Genomic DNA, 18,998 nt, shown 5'->3' on the forward strand with positions numbered 1-18,998 from the left:
AATATATTCTGGAAAGCACACATACACACATGCACACACATGTGCGCATGCACACACGCGCACACACACAGGCTTCCAGTAAACGCCATGATAGAAAGCTACGCATAATGAAATCTATCAAGGATCAGATAATAACGCCCATCACTAACAACTGACAACACTCAGACTAACTCAGTCAGACACTGTGCAGAACCATCCATCACCGCTGTCATTTCAGCAGGGAGTAGAGATCAGGGCCCGGGAGGGAAGGGCTGCAGAAGCCCTTGAGTGAGCAGAGCACCAAGCAGGTTGAGGGTGGGGGGAGGATGTGCAGATCTGAATTCGTAAACAAAAACACAGGAACCAAGAGAGGGAGAGAAGTGAGTAACTGAGCACAGAAGTAGAGTTGAACTTCTGGCATGTTGCCCCCTGCTAGACTGTCATCTCTCCGACCACCTTAGTTAGTCTCTGCCCCTTTTGTTTGTGAATGTATCCTGAGCACCAAGCACAGAAGCCTGGCACTTAGCAGGCTCTCAGTAAATGTCTGCTGAATGAATGGATGGTTCAGCTCCAGTATCTACTCTCTGTGTCCTTTTTGTCCAACCAAGTCTTGTACCAAGAATTTACATTCTCAGAATGAATTCACTTTGTGAACCATGGAACCGAAGCTGGCCCCGCTGTGCGTGTGTCCAGAGTCCCGTTTGAAGAGGGCCTGGAACACAAGCCTGCTACACACGAGCTTGATGGCCCAGGTCCGTCTTTCCCTCTTTCTGAGTCTTCATTTAATCAGCCGAACGGGGAAAAAAATCCACAGCCCTCAAAAAGCTGTTGAGGTTCAGTTAAAAAGAGAAAGAACAGCTGGATGAGAAGGGCCTTTTAAAGTTATAAGGTTATTACTATTTATTAATTGAAGAATTTCTCTTTTGGGAGGTCACCGATGGGAGATTTAATTTACTGAAGGAAATACAAACACATTTGTGAGTGGTGTAAATCACTCTGATATATGAGTGATTTAAGAGCTGAACCTGCTAGCCACGTGTGGAACGTGTGGACAACCCTGCTGGGTGACTTCTGCATGCTGCTTCTCAGTTGTCCCTTAGCGGTCACCTCAGGGTCCTCTCTGCAAAGGAGAAAGCTGAAGATCTGAGAAGTCTAGTGGTTGGCCCCAGGCCCCCAAGCAGTGTGGTTTCCCAGAGTCCCAGGGGGCAGGGTCAGCTGCAAAGTGCGTTCGACCCTACACATCAGGTTGTTATGGGCAAAGGCGTAGGGGGAAGGGCCTATTGTGTGCCCCTTACACACACACACACACACACACGCACACGCACACACATACATACACACATATCCCAGCCTCTCCAGGGCTTCCTCTCCAGCAAGATCTTGGGCCTCAGAGCATCAGTAGACAGGACATCTCTCCTTTCGGCCAACCATGGACCTCCGTTGTAATAACCCCTCTGCAAACTAGAATGCAAGGTATTTTCTCCTTTGAGCTGCTGATAAAGGTGTAGGTTCTGTGACAGTCTAGAAAGTGAGCTACCCTGGCCAGCCAGGGACCGAGACGCAGTCCTCAGCCTGTTCGGAGCCTCAGTTTCCTTCCTTGCTGTTTGGAAGTGTCGGTTACACCGAATGACCATTAAGTGCCTTTCCAGCTCTGAAACTCTTTGAACTCTGGGCCTCTTCCTTTCCAACTTATGGAAATTATTTTCCCCACTTTTCCTGAGAGGGGAAGTATAAGACCCCAGGCTGTCTCTAACGACTGCCAAAGCGGCTGGTTTTTAATGGAAAGTCAGCTTCCTTCTCAGGTTGCTTAACATAGCAGAAGCTTCTCGAGAACAGAGAAGCCCAATGTTTCCCCCTAGCTTTTTGACGTCATTTGCCTGTGGGTGGGTTCCCGTCCGCCGCCACCTCTCCAACCACACCAAATTTTATTGCACAGATTTAAAGAACACACCTCGGTGTGGCAGGCCACCTAAAGAAGCAGTTTAGCTCGGGAGCCCTGCTGCTAAGCTGTGGCCAGGAGAGCTAGTTTCGGTCCAGCCGAGGACTGTGCCAGCATCCCGTCTGGAGGAGTAAATTAGCCATCCTCTCCCTCTGGGCCCCCCGCCAATACAAGCGGACTGTTCCCTTTACACTATCTCATGGGGGATTTGAAGAATCAATTCTAAACACAGACTTGAAAGCACTTAGCAGTCTAAGAGAGAGCATAAGAAGGAGGGACTCACATTTGTGTTTTTCCCGTGTGCTGGTACAAGTCAAGGCACTTGACTTGTATTCTTTATTTAACTCAGCTAGGTAATCATCACATGCAAAACTGTCAAACAGTTGCTTTTGAGGCCACTGAGAACCTAAAGCTTATCAAGAAGAGAGTGGACAGAGGGAGAAAAGGAGAAACCAGACCTACCCTAAGCCCCTAAGAAGCTACAGGTCTTTGCCATAGTTACACCGTGCATATGGAATTTAAAAATCAAATTATGTTCATTTGCAACTCGTAATTCTGAGGCCTTAGAAGTACATCCGTAAACATAAATACTTTGCCCTTTTGGTGCTTTCAGATGTCAGAGAGTTCAGCCAAGTGATTGCATCTCTAGCTGCTGATAAATAACCTAGAGATGTTCATCTTCTTCCAGTATTTTCCTTTTTAAGCTGAAACTAATTTTGCCAACCCTCCTAGTATGTGTTTAGGTGATTCGTCTTAAATGTGCACTAGGTGGTAAATCCAGGAGAACTGAACTCGGTCGCCAAAATAAGCAGCGTTGCCCATGACATTATGGAATAAAAACACACACTTGGCTTGGTCTCGCCTGCTTTGAGGTTTCTATGGCCTGGTAACGTGAGCAGTGTTCACGGTGAGGCACATGTGTGGAGATCACGCCACACGGATGATGTGAGTCAGGTCTGTTCTCAGAAGGACTGAGGTAATGGCTATTAATATTTTATTTCATACATTACAGTGTTTGCTTTTGCAAACACTGTAGTTAAGGTTACCTGCATTGACGCTCCCGTATAACCTAGTTTTTCTTTATGCCAGGTTTTCTTTCCAGAGATGTGTTCAACCCAAAGGTCAATTTGCAGAGCCTTAAAAAAAAAAAAAATGAATGAAAGAACAAGAGAGAAAATTCTAAAACAGGTATACTGTTAGAGTGATGCAGTGAAGATGTGACACTTTTTCTACTTAGAAAATAGTGTGGAATGTTTCCTTTCTCTGCTTTGTTATTTTCCTCCCATGTGAAACCGGTGAACGATGGGGGGAAAAAAGGGGGTAATGTGGTTGAAGCTCTCGTTTGGGGTAGCCTTCTGTCAGTGGGAGAAAAGGCCAGATCTCCCCAGAGGGAGCATCCCAGTAAGCAGCTGCTGTTACGGCGTAATGTTCATCTCAGAAGCATTTTGTGGCAGTGGCTGTGGAGGGTGGCATACAGGGATTTCTGCCCTCAGTCGCCACAAGCTTTTAGCTTTGCCTCAGCCACCAGTTTTAGGCATGGGGCATGTGCTGGTTCTGCTGTGACTGGGATTTCGTGAAACGGTTTTGAACAAAATGTCTGTCAGACCTGGGTCTGATGTGAATTTGCTGTGGCACAGAGGCAGCTCCCAAAACGGGGAATGAATGAGCTAGCTCTCTGGGTCATTGTTTTCTCATATGTAGAATGAGGAGGGGTGAGTCTCTAAGATCCCTTTTGGATGAACTGTCCAGGGATTCCAGAACCAGTCTCTTACCTAACCCACTTTGGTGTTAGCTTATCTCCCTGGCCCAGCCCATCTCCCACCTATAAGCCAGATTCTACATAGGCCTTTGAACCCCATGTCCCTGCCCAAGATCCACTCTTCTTACCCCACCCCACCCCCAATCCCCATGGGCTAATTTCTTTTCCTTGACAGAGCTCCCTACGCTCATCTTTTCCTCCTCACCTCTAATCCTCCATCAAAATGAACCCGTTCTCTTTCCCAGCGCCCTTCCTGGCAGCTGGCTAAACAAATGTGGCACGCATGTTCCTCTTGTGGGCAGTGGCTGTTATCTCCCTCTGGGCCCTGGGACCATATAGTACCCAAGTCTAATGGGGGTTGACTCTGTTATGGAAGGGTCAGGCATCTATGCGAGACTGGGTTGCTGAAATCACACCATCCGACTGGGGTTCCAGCTTCTCTGCTGTGATGTTCTAGGCTCATTCCCTCTGGCTTGCAGGTGCAGACATGGGTCTTATGTGGTCACAAGCTATGTGGCACGTCAGCTGCACATCAGCTCGGCCTCCCTCCAGTCTCCCTGCTCTGGCCACACCTGCTGCTGCTTTTGACTTCAGGATCTGTTCCTGACCTGAGACACCTGGCTGCACACTGATCCGGTGCAGGCCAGGATACGGGGGGTGGAGGGGGGCACTGATCAGGGGCACCACTTTCTGAGGACAACACACTGTCATTGGCCCTGGACCTATCTTCTGTACTTCGAGGGTGGGATGCAACGGTGTTTCTAATTCTCTGCTGTTTAAGAAGTATGGAAATTTTCAAAGATCTTGTGGCAGCTCCCGACATCTCTGCACAGAAGGATCTTGGGTCGGGGAGGGACAGTCTATAGGACGAGCCATATGGGATTGCCCATTTTGGGGTGTCGAAAATGCTTAAGTATCAGCAGTTTCATATGGGTCATTTCAAAAGTGGAAAAGTTGGAGGAGAGTCAGGGCCTTGTCCTAATGTATTTGCTTAATCAGCATGCTGGATTTTGCTTAGAGGACGTCAGTATTCTACATCAAAGAACATTATTGTAGATGCTATTATTACTACTACTGCTTATGCTATTATTATGACTACTACCACTTGAGGCTCCTTTAGAAACAACTGATAGTAGTAGAGGGACGGTTAACCCACCCCCATCCCCCAGGAGGCACTGCTGCCCCGGCCCCAGACCCTGGTTTTCTGCCTTTGGAACTAGTTCTTTAAAACAAGCTTTCCGTTTCATGTGTGTTGAGTTTGAGGAGTTCTTTATAGATCCTGGATATCAGCCCTTTGTCTGTAGTGTCATCTGTGAATATCTTCTCCCATTCCATGGGTTGCCTCTTTGTTTTGTTGACTGTTTCCTTTGCTGCGCAGAAGTTTTGATCTTGATGAGTCCCAAAAGTTCATTTTGCTTTTGTTTCCTTTGCCTTTGGAGACATATCTTGAAAGAAGTTGCTGTGGCCAATGTCAAGGATCTATAAAGAACTCCTCAAACTCAACACACATAAAACAGATAATCATGTCAAAAAATGGGCAGAAGACATGAACAGACACTTCTCCAATGAAGACATACAAATGGCTAACAGACACATGGAAAAATGTTCATCACCACTAGCCATCAGGGATATTCAAATCAAAACTACATTGAAATACCACCTTAACACCAGTTAGAATGGCTAAAATTAACGAGACAGTAAACAACGTGTGTTGGAGAGGATGTGGAGAAAGGGGAACCCTCTTACACTGTTGGTGGCAATGCAAGTTGGTACAGCCACTTGGGAAACAGTGTGGAGATTCCTTAAGAAATTAAAAATAGAGCTACGCTATTACCCTGCAATTGCACTATTGGGTATTTACCCCAAAGATACAGATGTAGTGAAAAGAAGGGCCATCTGTACCCCAATGTTCAGAGCAGCAGTGGCCACAGTCACCAAACTGTGGCAAGAGCCAAGATGCCCTTCAACAGACGAATGGATAAGGAAGATATGGCCCATATATACAATGGAGTATTATGCCTCCATCAGAAAGTAATGAATACCCAACGTTTGTATCACATGGACGGACTGGAAGAGATTATGCTGAGTGAAATAAGTCAAGCAGAGAGAGTCAATTATCATATGGTTTCACTTATTTTGTGGCATAAGAAATAACACGGCGGACATGGGGAGATGGAGAGGAGAAAGGTGTTGGGGGAAATCAGAGAGGGAGACAAACATGAGAGGCTGTGGACTCTGAAAAACAATCTGAGGGTTTGGAGGGGAGGCGGGGTGGCAGGTTTGAGTGAGCCTGGTAGTGGATTATGATGGAGGGCACATATTGCATACGAGCAATGGGTGTGGTACATAAACAATGAATTCTGGAACACTGAAAAGAAATTTAAAAAAAATAAACTAACATTAAAAAAAAAAGTAAAACAGCTTTCTCCTCCTCCCTGTCTCATCTTGTGGGCCACATGGTTAGTTTCAGCGATAAGGGAAGTTAAGTGATCAATGGGCCTCCAACAATGTGGCTGCCACAGTTTCATTTTTGAAATGTCATGGCAATAAAAAAGCCATTTGCTAATAAAAGGTGGGATTCATTGCCGAGTGGCGTTCTGGCCCATGCTGTCACTGCCTCACCCAGATTTCTCAGAGCTGCCGCTGGCTCGGTGTCATAGTTGTATGATGTCATTCAGTCATAACGTAATTTTCCAGCTGGCCAGGATAGAAAGGGGGGTTTGTTATAGTGGCATGTTTTCCACTATGTCTGAAGGAAAAATGAAGCCGCATGGATATATGACAATATCAGTTCTGTTTTTACAGGTGTCTGGAGGGTACAAGGTACCTTTCACTTGCAATAGAAATGTGACTCTAAGGCAAAAGAATTAAAAAAAAAACACACCTTTTCCTCAAGAGATTAAAATTTAAAATACACACGTAATTAGTGTTGGAAACTGGCCTGGAGTCACTCAGCTTTAGGGACTAGGGGAAGGCTGCCCTATCTCTGGTCTCCTTCCTGTCCCTACCAATGGGGCTCTGGCTGAATCTTGCCTTGATTTTTCCAAGAAGAAATGACCACCTCCCAACGTGCTTGTTTGTCTCTCTCTTTTTTTACTTTTCACTGAAGTTCACTACCTTGCAGAAGAGTACGCAACTTAAGTGTACAGCTTTGTTGAATGTTCATAAATTGAATATACCTTTGTAACTAGCACCCTGATCATGAAGCAGAAAGTGGGGCACCTGGGTGGCTTAGTCGTTAAGCGTCTGCCTTGGGTTCAGGTTATGATCCAGAGTCCTGGGATCGCCGCATCAGGCTCCCTGCTCAGTGGGAAGCCTGCTTCTCCCTCTCCTCCTGCTTGTGTTCCCTCTCTCGCTGTGTCTCTCTTTGTCAAATAAATAAAATCTTTAAAAAAGAAGAAGAAGAAGAAGAAGAAGAAGAAGAGGAGGAGGAGGAGGAGGAGGAGGGGGAGGGGAGGGGGAGGGGGGGGGGGGGGGGGGGAGGAGGAGGAGGAGGAGGAGGAGGAGGAAGAAGAGGAAGAAGAAGAAGAAGAAGAAGAAGAAAGAAAGGAAGAAACAAAATGTGACCTATGCCCAGAAGACCCCCTTTCTGCCCCTTTCTGGTCACCTCCCACCTGACACCACACGAGACCCAGTGTCCTGACTTCTAAAAGCAGTGAGACCGGGTGTCAAACTTCTGACCTGCAGAACTGTGAAATGATAGATTTGTGGTCGTTTTAAAGGCACTGCATTTGTGTCATTTGTTAGAGCAGCACTAGTAAACACCGATGCAGTTGTTAATGGGAGAGCCACGAGTCAAACCCAGGGCCTCTGTCCCTAAAGCCTGAGTTCTTAAAAACAACCATAACATAACAGCATTGCCTTTAGCTTTAATGGGTTTTCAGTCTTTCCTGGAGGCCAAGAAGGTAAAAAGAAAAAGCCCAAATGTCAACCAGCATCAGGTTAAGTTGGGAATAGGTAGACTGTATCCTTGAAGGACATCAGCTTGCCCATCCTACAAGTCCCCATCTTCAAATTGCCTCCAGCTAGAAAAATACGAGATACATTACTAAAACTTCCATGTGAATTCTTTTTAGTACATTATTTCTTCTGAAAGAATTTGCATTCTAAGACCCTCTCCGCAGTGCTGCCTTACAGCTTGGGGTAACCAGTGAGAGGGAGTCTGCTATAGACTTTCTAGGGCACATTTTGCTTTCTTGATTAAAGGGATAGGTATTGCTGGCACAGCACCCCTTTTCTCCCACCTTTTTGTTCTATGTTAAACATGAACGTGGTTTCTGGAGCTGTGGTAGCCAACTTGGGACCAAGAGGTGGCAGGCCTGAGGATGAGAGTGAACACAGTAAGAAAGGCTGACAGAGTGGGATGATAGAAAGACCCAGAGCTGTGATGGCATGGCTGAGTCACTGAGCCAACCCCAGCAACCACCCTCTCCTGGGGTCTTGTTATAGAAGGACGAGAAACCTCCCCTTGCGTTTGCCAGCCTGCATTGTCTTTTCTGTTGCTTGCAGCTAAACATACTAACCGAACAGATCCATGGTGTCTTTTCACAAGACCAGAAGGTAACCGCCCAGGAATGGGCCCATGGGCACCAAGAATTACTTAGGAGAGGAACTCTTGTGACCCTCCCCTACACTTCCAGCATGGTGAACACATCGGAGAGAAATGGGAACATTAACTATAGATATCCAGTAAACACAAAAACTTCCATTTGGAAAGAAGAAAGGGAAAGACTAGGAATTTTAAACGAAAAGCATAGTTAAAAATCAGGAGACTGGAGAGGGAAACCTTTTATTTGTTATTATTTTGTTTCTGGTGCAGTTTATTACCTTTTAAGGGAAATGCTGTTAAGTTCAGTACTTTTTTTTTTTTTTTAAGATTTTATTTATTTATTTGACAGAAATCACAAGTAGGCGAGAGGCAGGCAGAGAGAGAGGAGGAAGCAGGCTCCCTGCTGAGCAGAAAGCCCGATTGTGGGGCTCGAACCCAGGACCTGGGATCATGACCTGAGCCGAAGGCAGCGGCTTAACCCACTGAGCCACCCAGGCGCCCCACGTTCAGTACTTCTGAGAAGGACTGCCCCATACTTCTGAGAAGGACTGCCCCATACTTTCTAGGACCACCCTGGAAAATATGAGACAATTGTCCCTTTATATCCTTAGGCATGCTGTGTTAGTCTATTGTGGAGTCAAACTAAAGATGAAGGGATGTGGCTATTGTTCTTAAAGGCACAAGTTATTTATGAAACACCCCCCCAGCAGGTGATCCCTTATCCTTATGGCACTTATTGATGCAGATGAGTACTTTCAAAAATTCAGAGAGCCATTGACTCTGTAAGCGACCACCAAGAAGATCTCTGACTGGATACAAGATAACTCAGGCAGGCTAATCCTTTCAGCAAAGTGGTGATATATATTGTGGCAGCTGAATGCTTCTTGACAGCCTAGCAAGAACAATCAGCAAATTCATTCATTTAATTCATGAATTTCCCTTCTATTTACACTTTCAACAAAACATGCCAGCTGTTTGCTTAGCTAACAAGCTCTGCCTTCATTATAAGCCATTAGTGACTAGTAATAATTGAAACTGTGTTTGGATTTCAAAAATACAATAAACCTAATTAATGCCATGCTTAGTAGTATGGAATTTGTAGTGACTGACTTGAGGGGGGCTGAAATTTGGTTTTGACTTGGCCCCTCTGTGGAGCAAGAGTTTGCTAAACTGTTTTCTAGACATGAACCAGGTTGATAGACTTTTTCATAAGGAAACTAAATAAGAGATTAAGTCTATAGCTTCTAAGGAGTCAGGCCAGCAAATTTAAATGAGCACGTGGCAGAGCATCTCTTAGAACACTTGGCCTCTCTGCCCACTTTTAATGGAGACACGGGTAGGAGAAATATTTTTGCGGGACCCCTGGGTGGCTCAGTCGTTAAGCATCTGCCTTTTGCTCAGGTCATGATCCTAGGGTCCTCGGATCAAGCCCCAGTTGGGCTCTCTGCTCTGTGGGGAGCCTGCTTCTCCCTCTCTCACTCCCCTGCTTGTGTTCCCTCTTCGATGTCTCTCTGTCAAATAAAATCAAATCTTAGAAAAAAAGAAATATATTGCTTTTCTCTTAATCCTGCTAATAAGAAGGAGGAGAAGAAAACACACCTGATTATAAATAAGTGACTGAGCCAGTGGTGAGGAGACAGAAAGGGGTGGGGAGATGGAGTCTGAGGGCCTGGGGCCCCCTCTGAAAGGGGCCAGCTGCTAATCAGCTGCAGCCTCTGACCCAGACTCTGCAGGTGGGGACCCAGTGATCTGTTCTAACAAGCCCTCCAGGTAGGGTTGCCAGGTTTAGCACGTATTGCATGGGACAGGACATACACTAAGAAGTTATTCATTTTTATGTAAATCCGGATTAACTGGGTGTCCTGTATTTATCTAGCAACCCCGCCTCTAAGTGATTCGGAAACACACTGATATTGATCAAGGGAAACACATAGATGAGCCAGGCTGCCTGCGTTTGATCCGCTTCGTCGCGGATAACCGGATTAACCGTGGTATCTTTGGACAAGGATGGACTTCTGTAGCTTAGTTTATTTGTGTATAAAATGGGGTTGATGATAATAACAATACTGGTGCATCTTGGCCTTGTTGTAGAAACTGAATGCTTAGTCAAGGTGGAGTAAGCAGAATGGTGCCTGGAGAGATGAGCTGTCTTAAGAGTTTATTGGCATCGTAATAGTTGTTTTTCCCTCTTCTTCCCTCCCCCCACCCTCCTTTTTCACCACCATCGGACAACCATTAGAGACAACATGAACTCTGCTTCCTCTAATTCTGTCTTCCTGGATCTACCTTTGGTCGTTAGAGATCTGATTCTGTTAAGCCATGCCCAAGGCAGCTCGGCTTTGAAAGCTAGCTGACGGTGGGCGTCTAGAAGGAGGACCCTGTCTTCTGCATGGACCTCTGCTTCCAGGACTCACCCTCGCCCGTCTGTCTGCGGTGCCCTGCCATGCCTGGGCCTCTGACCGTCCAGACCCGCCTTTCTGCCTCGGTGTGCTCTCAGCAGTCCCCGGCACAGTACTTAGATATCTTTTCCGGCCACATCTTGAGATTTCAGATTCCGGAGTGCCTCTCGGTTGTGGAAGCAACGGGTGACCTCCCCACCCCAACACCCACCAGTTAACATTTCTGTGTATTCTTTGGGAAATCCCCACCTTTCTTTTTCTAGACAAGGAACATGGAAGACATGATTGTGGACCTAAAGAGTGTTCACACCGTATTTCAAAGGAAACCCGTGACCACACACTTCTTATGGGGGTTTGGCAAGCCGCCTGAACATGTTCCTTCATGAAGCAGCTTCCCATCCTTCCACATGGCCACAAATGACAGACTTTATCTGCACAGCGAAAACCAACCAGATGAGCTATTATGGTTCTCAAGCGCGCCATTTTGTTGCTATTCTGGGAATGAAGCAAAATGCGTTATTTTATTAAATAAAGATTTCCCCTGTATCACAGGGAAAGCTAATTTTATTAGCTCTTTTTATGAGAACAAACAACATCACCCTGGTGGGGAGGACGGGAGCAGGAGGGGGACGAGGGAGTGGAGGGAATCACATTTTGTCATCCGTGTGCTCCAGTGGAGGCTGCCAACGTGTTTTCATTGGTAATTATTTACCAGAAGAGTTCTCCAGATCCTGCAGATAGTGCACAGCTCTCGGTTCTTAAGTAATTTTGTGATTCAAAAGACATGCTCGGCTGCGGTAAATACTGTTCTTATAGTTTTGATATGGGTGGGTCCGTGGTGTCCAACACCCCGTGTTTGGTAACTTCAAAAAAAGTTGTCTCTGTGTTCTCCTCTGTGAGAAGCAGAGACCGCTTTGGTGCATGCTATGACTCAGAAGGAAGAAGTCCAAATACAGTTGGATCATTCGAAAACTAGCCTCTGATACCTTAGCTTTAAAGCCTGAGACATCCACTTGTAGCTTTATTTCGCTTTTTAGAAGAGCTGAACCACTGGATACCTATGACTACCACCATCCTCAGGCCGGGTGGCCCGAGCTAGAGGTAGCCGATTCTTAATAATGGGGTGCTAGTGCTGCCCGCATTTAGCATTGCAGGGCTGAGGTCTAGATAGCGTTCGCAATGGCGATTTGCCCGGTGGGGTGGAAGGGCAGTGTCCATGCTCTGCTTTTTGATTAGCGAAGCACTCTGCAAAGATGGCCTGTTTTCTTGAGTCAGAAGTGGTCTCTGTTTTGTCGCCGCTGTGCTATTATTTTCCCCATTAGCAATAGGCCTAAGGTCAATGCTAAACCAAATTATGAAGCAGGCAAAAATGTTTTGGTGTCACCGAGTGCCACCCCTTCTTCCCTCCTTGTGCCTCACTAGGAGCCCCCTCTCTCCTAGCTGTCATCTGTGCTCAGCTTTTGAGCATTTCCCCATTTTCCATGAGCATCCATCCTGAACCCTGGTAGGATGCAGATCTCAGTCATTACCACCTCCGTGTGCAATGAAAGCATAAGCTTCTTCCCTACGATAACTGCTTTAAACCAGAGATGAGAAAATTGTAGCCCCTGTCCATAGGTTGGTTTGTTTTGACATGGTGTTTGTAAAAATTGCTGCGCATTTCCTCTATTGTTTTCTACTTCCCTGTTATAGTTACCTGTTGCCCTACATCCTTATCACTCCCTAATCTACTTCCTTCATCTTGTTATTCACCTCCCAACTTGTTGTCTACTTCCTCCTTCCTTTTGTTATCTGTTTTATGTTTCCTACCTTTCCATGTCTCCTTCCCCATTTCCATGTCCCTTTCCTCTTCTCCTTGTCTCCTTCCCTACCATCTCCTTGTCTCCTTCCCCCCTCCTTATCTACTTCCCCCATCTCCTTGACTCCTTTTCCCTCTCCGTGTCTATTTCCCCCTCTCCTTGTGTTTCCCCCTCTTCTTGTATTTTTCCTCCTCTCCTTGTCTGTTTCCCTCATCTCCATGATTCCTTTTCCCTCTCCTTGTTTATTTCCCGCTCCCCTTTTCCTTCTTCTATTTCCTCATCTCCTTGTCTACTTCCCTCATCTTTTTATCCACTTCCCCCATCTCCCACATCCCTCATTTTATTATGTTCTTGACTCCTGTCAACCCTGAGTTTGTGATCTGCTTTAAACCAGAAAAAATCAGAGGATTGTTCAGGGCAGTGAAACTACTCCCTGTGCTGTGTGATACTGTAATGGTGTTCACATTCATACATTTGTCCAAACCAATAGAATATAGCACACAACAGTGATCCTCAATGTAAACTGTAGACTGTGATAATGATGCATCAGTGTAAGTTCATCAATTGCAGTAACAAATGCGCCATTTTGGTGGGGCATGTTGATAGTAGGGGAGGTTAGAAATGTGTGGGTAGAGGGAGTGTATAGGAACTCTCTGTATCCTCTGCTAGTTTTGCTGTAAACCTAACACTGCTCTAAAAAATAATGTCTTTTAGGAAAAAGAAACGTTCGGCTTTTAGTAAAAATGGGTGGGAGATAGAGGCCAGGGAAAGTCTGGTTCGTTGCTCTTCTTAGACTCCTGGGGAATAGCCTCAGCACCTTTGCACCTGCTTGTCTATCTAAGCATCCCCTTGAGGTGATCCATGAGGAACTCCTGGCCTAGGACAGAGTTTGGGGGAATGAGGTGTTACTTCAGGAATTTAGGTCCTTTGAGGACATCAGAAGTGGAGTAGTGAGGTTTTGCTTGCTTTGTCCCCTATCCCTTCCATCATCACTCTCCTTCCCACAAGGAAGAGGCTGAAGCTCTGTGATCAAAAGGTCTGGTAACCTTGGGCCAGTCTGGCTCTGACGTAGATATAGGGAACAGAGGTCCCAGGGCATGGCTGGTGGCTTCCCTTGGGTGGACCGTGAAGATGTAGTTCCAACAAGGGCCTCATTGCATCACTGGGCTTGAGCTGGCACAGAAGGATGGGAGCCCAGAAGTTACAGGTCTAAACGCAATGACCCTGGGCCACTGGATCAGAGTAAGGCTTCAGGGTCAAGACCTTATGAGTAGAAAAACTCCATTACTTGCCAGCTATGTGACCTTGAGCTAGTCACCTTTCTCTACCTCACTTTTATAATCTGTAAAATGATGATAATAAAATCTATCTCCTGAGGTCATGAGGTAGGTCAAATGGGATGATGTGTGTTACAGACTGTGCTCAAACCCAGCAAATGCTCAAGTGATAGGAGTCTTTAGAAGGAAAGTGCATTTTTGGTAGAAATCTCTGGAATGTGGCCCTGGGCGTTCTCTTAGTCACTCTCTGCTGGGTTTATGTTGGCAGTTTCAGCCAAAATCCATTTAGGTAAATGAGTCGATGTTTTACTGCCTATTTGCCATTCAGAATTTTTAAAGGAAAACTTATACTTAATGCTACCCTTTTCTTTCAAACCTAGATCTCACTGTTGATTAGATATAGTGAGTTTTCTTCCGAGTTTTTAGAGCTGGTTTCTACCTCAAACTCCTCAAAGTCCCTGTCCCCGAAAGAACATTCCCTCATCTTACATAGCTCCAGTTTGAAGACAACCCTGTGCAGCCCCAGTGGGATGCCAGATGGGGCAAATGGAACGAAACTAGTTCCTACTGAGCCATCTCGGAGCCAAGTGGGAGCAGGGGCCTCTCGAGGTCATCTGGGGCACCCCTTTGCCTTTGGGACCACAGATGCATCCCCTACATTAGGTTGCATGTCGGAGTGGGAGACTACAGGAATTCACTGCAGAGAAGAGGGGCCCCAAGTTGAGCATTTTGGTTTGTAAACACATTGGTTGAAGTGCTTGACACGTATCACAGCACAGCTTGAGAAGAGAAAACCCATTCTGAATCTTAGGGAGTGGTACCTAACTAAGATTTGTCCTCCCTTGCCGATTGCCCCAGGCTACCATAAGTCCTACTTTGAATTTTCCAAATTAGATTAGCAAGTAATTAAGTCATGCAATCAAAAGTTGCTTTCACAGGATCAGGAGACACTTTAAGCTCTCCAGTTTGACTCTGGGGGAGCGGAAAGGAGCCCGTTCCCCTTGTTTCCTGATTCATCTTTCCTCTCCATAATGGGATATGGGAGTCCGTGTATTGTTGAGATTGTGAAAAAGTTTGAATCACTAAAAAGTTCAAGCTTGAGGAGCGTAAAAGTCCTGGATGCACTTCCCAGAGATCTGTACAAAAAGTGAATCTGCACTCCCCCAGGGAAATTGGGACCAGCTCCAGTATCATGGGAGGGGTGGCCTGGGGCTCTTTTTGTCCTCAACCAAAAGCCCTTTCCTGTCCTCCTGGTTGCACCCGCCGGCTGAGGCAGCAACACGGAGCTGGAATCAGTAAGTGCTGGATCTCTCCCTGGGCAGCAGGATGGGCCGCGCTGGTCGCATCTCCCTGGACAAAGCTGAAATAAATCACAGAACAGCCCCTGCTTAAGATCTGATGAAATTCTCCATTTCCGCTCCAAATTGAATTCCTCCCAAAGGATTGGAGCGGCTCTTGAGAGTAATGAAGGCACTCCTTCCTCCTCTGCTAGAAGCATGTTTTAAATTAACAGACACAGCCTTCTAATCTGGGTGGGGAGGTAGCTTTAGGAACAGTCTTGAGAAGCTGTTTCAGGCCAGAAATGATATTTTTTAATCTCGAGGGGCGAGGCAGCAGACATCCAACACCACGTGTACTCCTCTGGAAGGAGCAGCCCTGTTGGTGGTCTCCTGGGAAAGAATGAGAACACGTGTCCTGCTCTGTCCCGCTGTCCTCCTCGACCACTTGTAGCAAGAGGGAATTTATGATGGACAATACGAACTCCGGGGGCTGGTGCTTTCTGCGAGTTGAAAGTCCATCTCTTATTTGGGAAAAGTGATAAATTCTGTGAATTTAAAAAAAGAAACCTGTTTTTAGGATGAAGATATCATTGAAGTGATTATCTTCTATCCTCTGCAATGATGAATCGACAATTTGACATTTGTAGAGGCAGCCGTCACAGGCCCTTTCAGGGGAAAACAAGAAAACCTGTTTTCCAATGGGTCTTGTCAGAGTGAAGACGGATGACCTGCTGGCTGATTAGGACCATGAATAAGGCTCTGAGAACTCGAGAATGTGTGAGGAACCCAGGGGTGAAACTTATAAATCAAGGTTAAGGTAGAAGTAGAAAATTCTAAACATCCATTCTATCTTGAAGGTGGGCAGGAAGTAGATTATCTGTTCGTAAAGGAATATTTAATATTACTCCTTGAAATGAGCTTAAGAGCATTATCCTTTTCCCCACTCACTGTTGAAAAAAGGCAGTGTAAAAAATCCTACTTGACAGGAGAAATTCTGACTTTTAGGGTCGAAAGGAGAGGAGGAAATTCTCCTTGAAAATAAATTCTATTGGTTCTTTTATGTCAGAATTTTGTTAATAGCCCTCGAGAAAGGTTATCAAAACCTGACTCCATGTTTTTAATTTAGTTTTAAGAAGGAAGCCATTTCCTTCATAGGGAAATACGACCCCAGAGTAGCCCACAGGTAAAACCCAGCCTCAGAGGGCGGACTCCACTGAAGGAGGATTTAGGGTCTGGTTCTCAACTGGAAAATTGCTTTTCAGGGAGAAGGCCGTGTTTTCCACTGATAATAGGGTCCCTTATATCAAGTGAAACACCCTTCCTTCCGACCCAGGAGGACATTTCAGCTTTGATCTTTCTTAGAAGACAGTAGGAAGTACAGTTATTCCCTGCTAGAAAGAAGGGACTGGGGATGGGAAGTGAGAGTATGGGATTCCAGCCGTGCGGGTCCATCCTGAGCCCAGCCAAGACGCACTGGGGCACGGGACCTGGTGGCGTCCAGGCAGGTGGGGAGAGAGGTCTGATGGAGACAACAAAGGCCGTTGGAGGGAAAAGATTAAAGGGCAGGAAAATGCACAGCCACCCCCCCCACCACCACCACCACCACGCAGCTGCTTTCGTGCATCCCTTCAGGCTCTCTAGACTTTGATATTTGCATAAATGGGCCTTGGCTAGGTTTTCACTCTGGGACAGAACAGCAAGCAGTCACCGCGGATACGGGAGGCTTTCTCTTGGTGATCAGTCTGGCTGTGATTTCAGCCAGCAGCTTGTGTAACCTGTGTAACCTCCCTGGGTTGAGCGGACGGGTCAGCCCTCCAGTCCTGTCACTGGGTGCCACCATCTGTGTCTCTGGCCTGGAGACCCTTCGGCCGCAGGCAGGTCTCGGAGCCTGTTTACAAGGCCTGCAGTTACTTCTGTTTTGTTTTAGCCAAAAAGGGTGAAGTGCTGCCAGCAGTATGTCTGGAATGTTATTTACTTGGTACATTTCTGTGGCTTTTCTTTGTAGCGCTGCACAGGCCAGAGCGAGGGGTCATTGACTTGCAAATGCCAGGTTTCGCAGTTTGTCTTCTCCGCAGTTTGTCTTCTCCGTGGGGTGACTTTCTCAGTAAGAAGGAGGTTAGCTCCTTTATCTCTCTGGTCCTTCCTCCCCACCTGCCTTCTTCCATCTGTCCTTCCTTCCACCAGTGCTCCCTCCTGTCCTCCCCTCTTTCCTGCCTCCCCTTTTTTGAGTGAGTGCGCTGAACTACTGTACTTCTCCCCTCTCCCCGTGTCCTAAATGCCCCTAGTGCACTTTTAATTCCTGGGGTTTCTGGTGGACTGCTGAGGGCCTGGCAGGCGCATTTCATTTGCGTGCCTGCCCTGTTATTATTTCACATGAAAGCTGTCTCTTTTGGCACGCGTGGCTCCTGTGATTTCAGGGGAGCTTTTGGAGCTGAATGGGCGATGTTGTGCAAGGGAAGTACAGGTGGGGCATTCTCTACTGGTGGCCGTGGGGGCGGATGATAGATCCACGCGAGGTCCTGGCTTGTGCCGAGCCAAGGTGAGAGCAAACAAATGGCTTCTAAAGGAAGGAACCAGGGTGCGTGGTTTCTTAATTCGGGAGGTTTCACAACTGTTTGAGTTCAATTGATAGAGGAGAGGTTTGTTTTTGTTTTTGTTTTTGTTTTTAAGAGCAAATCTTCATTTAGTCAAACTGTAAACAAGTCCCAGATCAATGAGCAATGTGGAAGGGGGACGCACGGAAGGTTTTCTGTCCGCCTCTTATTTTCAGCCTCCCTTTCTCCCACTTTTATGCAGTTCTAATCGTGGTATTTGGGGCTTTAAAACAAGGTATGGAAAATGAGATTAGATAAATCTCTCCAGCTGGTACCAGCCCTGGGGCCGTTTGCACACCTGGGTGGGTTACCTTCCCCCTACCCCCTGCCCAAATTTTCTTATGTCATATGAATGTATAAGCATCTACAGAGAGATGAGACCTTTGAAAGCTTTGCCTTACGGAGACTCGGACTTTCTCCGAGTCTCTGGGACACCTCGCCCATCCACGACACCTGTTAGCATGTTTACTCCGCAGCCAGCCCCAGTCTGCCATGGAAAATTTTGGTCCCATTCTTCTCGGCCTTTCCTGTCCTTCTGCATGACTTCTCCATTTGCTTGTAAGCTGCCCGGATTTTTGGCTGAAGGGGCTTCTTTGATCACTCTCTTGACAGTATGGGCTTCACATTCTCACACCTGCTCTTCTTTTACAGTCCAGATTTCAGGGTAAATGCTTCCATCGCCTTGTCATTTCTTGGGTATAAAACTTGGGTGCAGGTTACTGATTACGGGTAATAGCCGTTGGATGACGGAGACGACTGTTTGGCACAAACAGCCCCCTGAACCGCTGCCAGAAACGTAAACTGCCACTTTATTTATTTCTGAAAGCATCTAAGCTGTGAGCCGATCGGTCATGATCTAGCATGCACATGATAATAACAGGCTCGCGGGGCTGAGAAAGCCGCCCCATGGGGCAGCCACGAGGGCAGGCTCTAACAAGACTCCCGTGTGTTTTCTCCCCCATTATCCACAGCCCACACATCATCTTCCTCTCTCAGAGCGTCTTGACAGGAACGAGCCATCTGTGTGGGACCCGGCTGTGCCATGAAATCGCTCACGCCTGGTTCGGCCTAGCCATCGGGGCCCGGGACTGGACGGAGGAGTGGCTGAGTGAAGGGTTCGCCACTCACTTGGAGGACGTGTTCTGGGCCGCAGCACAGCAGGTGGGTTTACAGTGACCCTAAGCATTTCCCGACCCGGAGTCAGAGTCTGTTCACAGGCATCTGTTCATATTCCACAGATTAGGAGAGGGCTTCTTGTGTACTAGGACTATGCTGGATGCTGAGCCACCGGGGGTGGGGGGGTGGGGGGAGGTTTCTCCCTGTAGGGATGGGTGAGAGGTCAGCAAAGCAGACAAACACGTCCCTACCACGTGGGTGATGAGCGCTGTAAAGGCCAGTGAGGCTGGACAGAGAGTCGGGGGTG

General features: G+C 46.8%; 1 protein-coding gene across 22 annotated transcripts in view; it reads left to right on the forward strand.

Annotated features, from left to right (window-relative positions):
- AOPEP (aminopeptidase O (putative)) overlaps positions 1 to 18,998 on the forward strand; it is a 346,305-nt gene that overhangs the window by 174,665 nt on the left and 152,642 nt on the right. For all 22 annotated transcript variants that reach the window (XR_007122249.1, XR_007122248.1, XR_007122247.1 and 19 more), the window contains exon 6: positions 18,547 to 18,736. Coding sequence is in view for 13 of the 22 variants with exons in the window: in XM_047699690.1 (XP_047555646.1) it covers positions 18,547 to 18,736 (190 nt within the window). In the remaining 9 variants the exon portion in view is untranslated. The remainder of the gene's footprint in view (positions 1 to 18,546; positions 18,737 to 18,998) is intronic.

The sequence above is a fragment of the Lutra lutra genome, chromosome 13 (genome assembly GCF_902655055.1).
Source record: "Lutra lutra chromosome 13, mLutLut1.2, whole genome shotgun sequence".
Taxonomy (NCBI): Eukaryota; Metazoa; Chordata; class Mammalia; order Carnivora; family Mustelidae; genus Lutra; species Lutra lutra.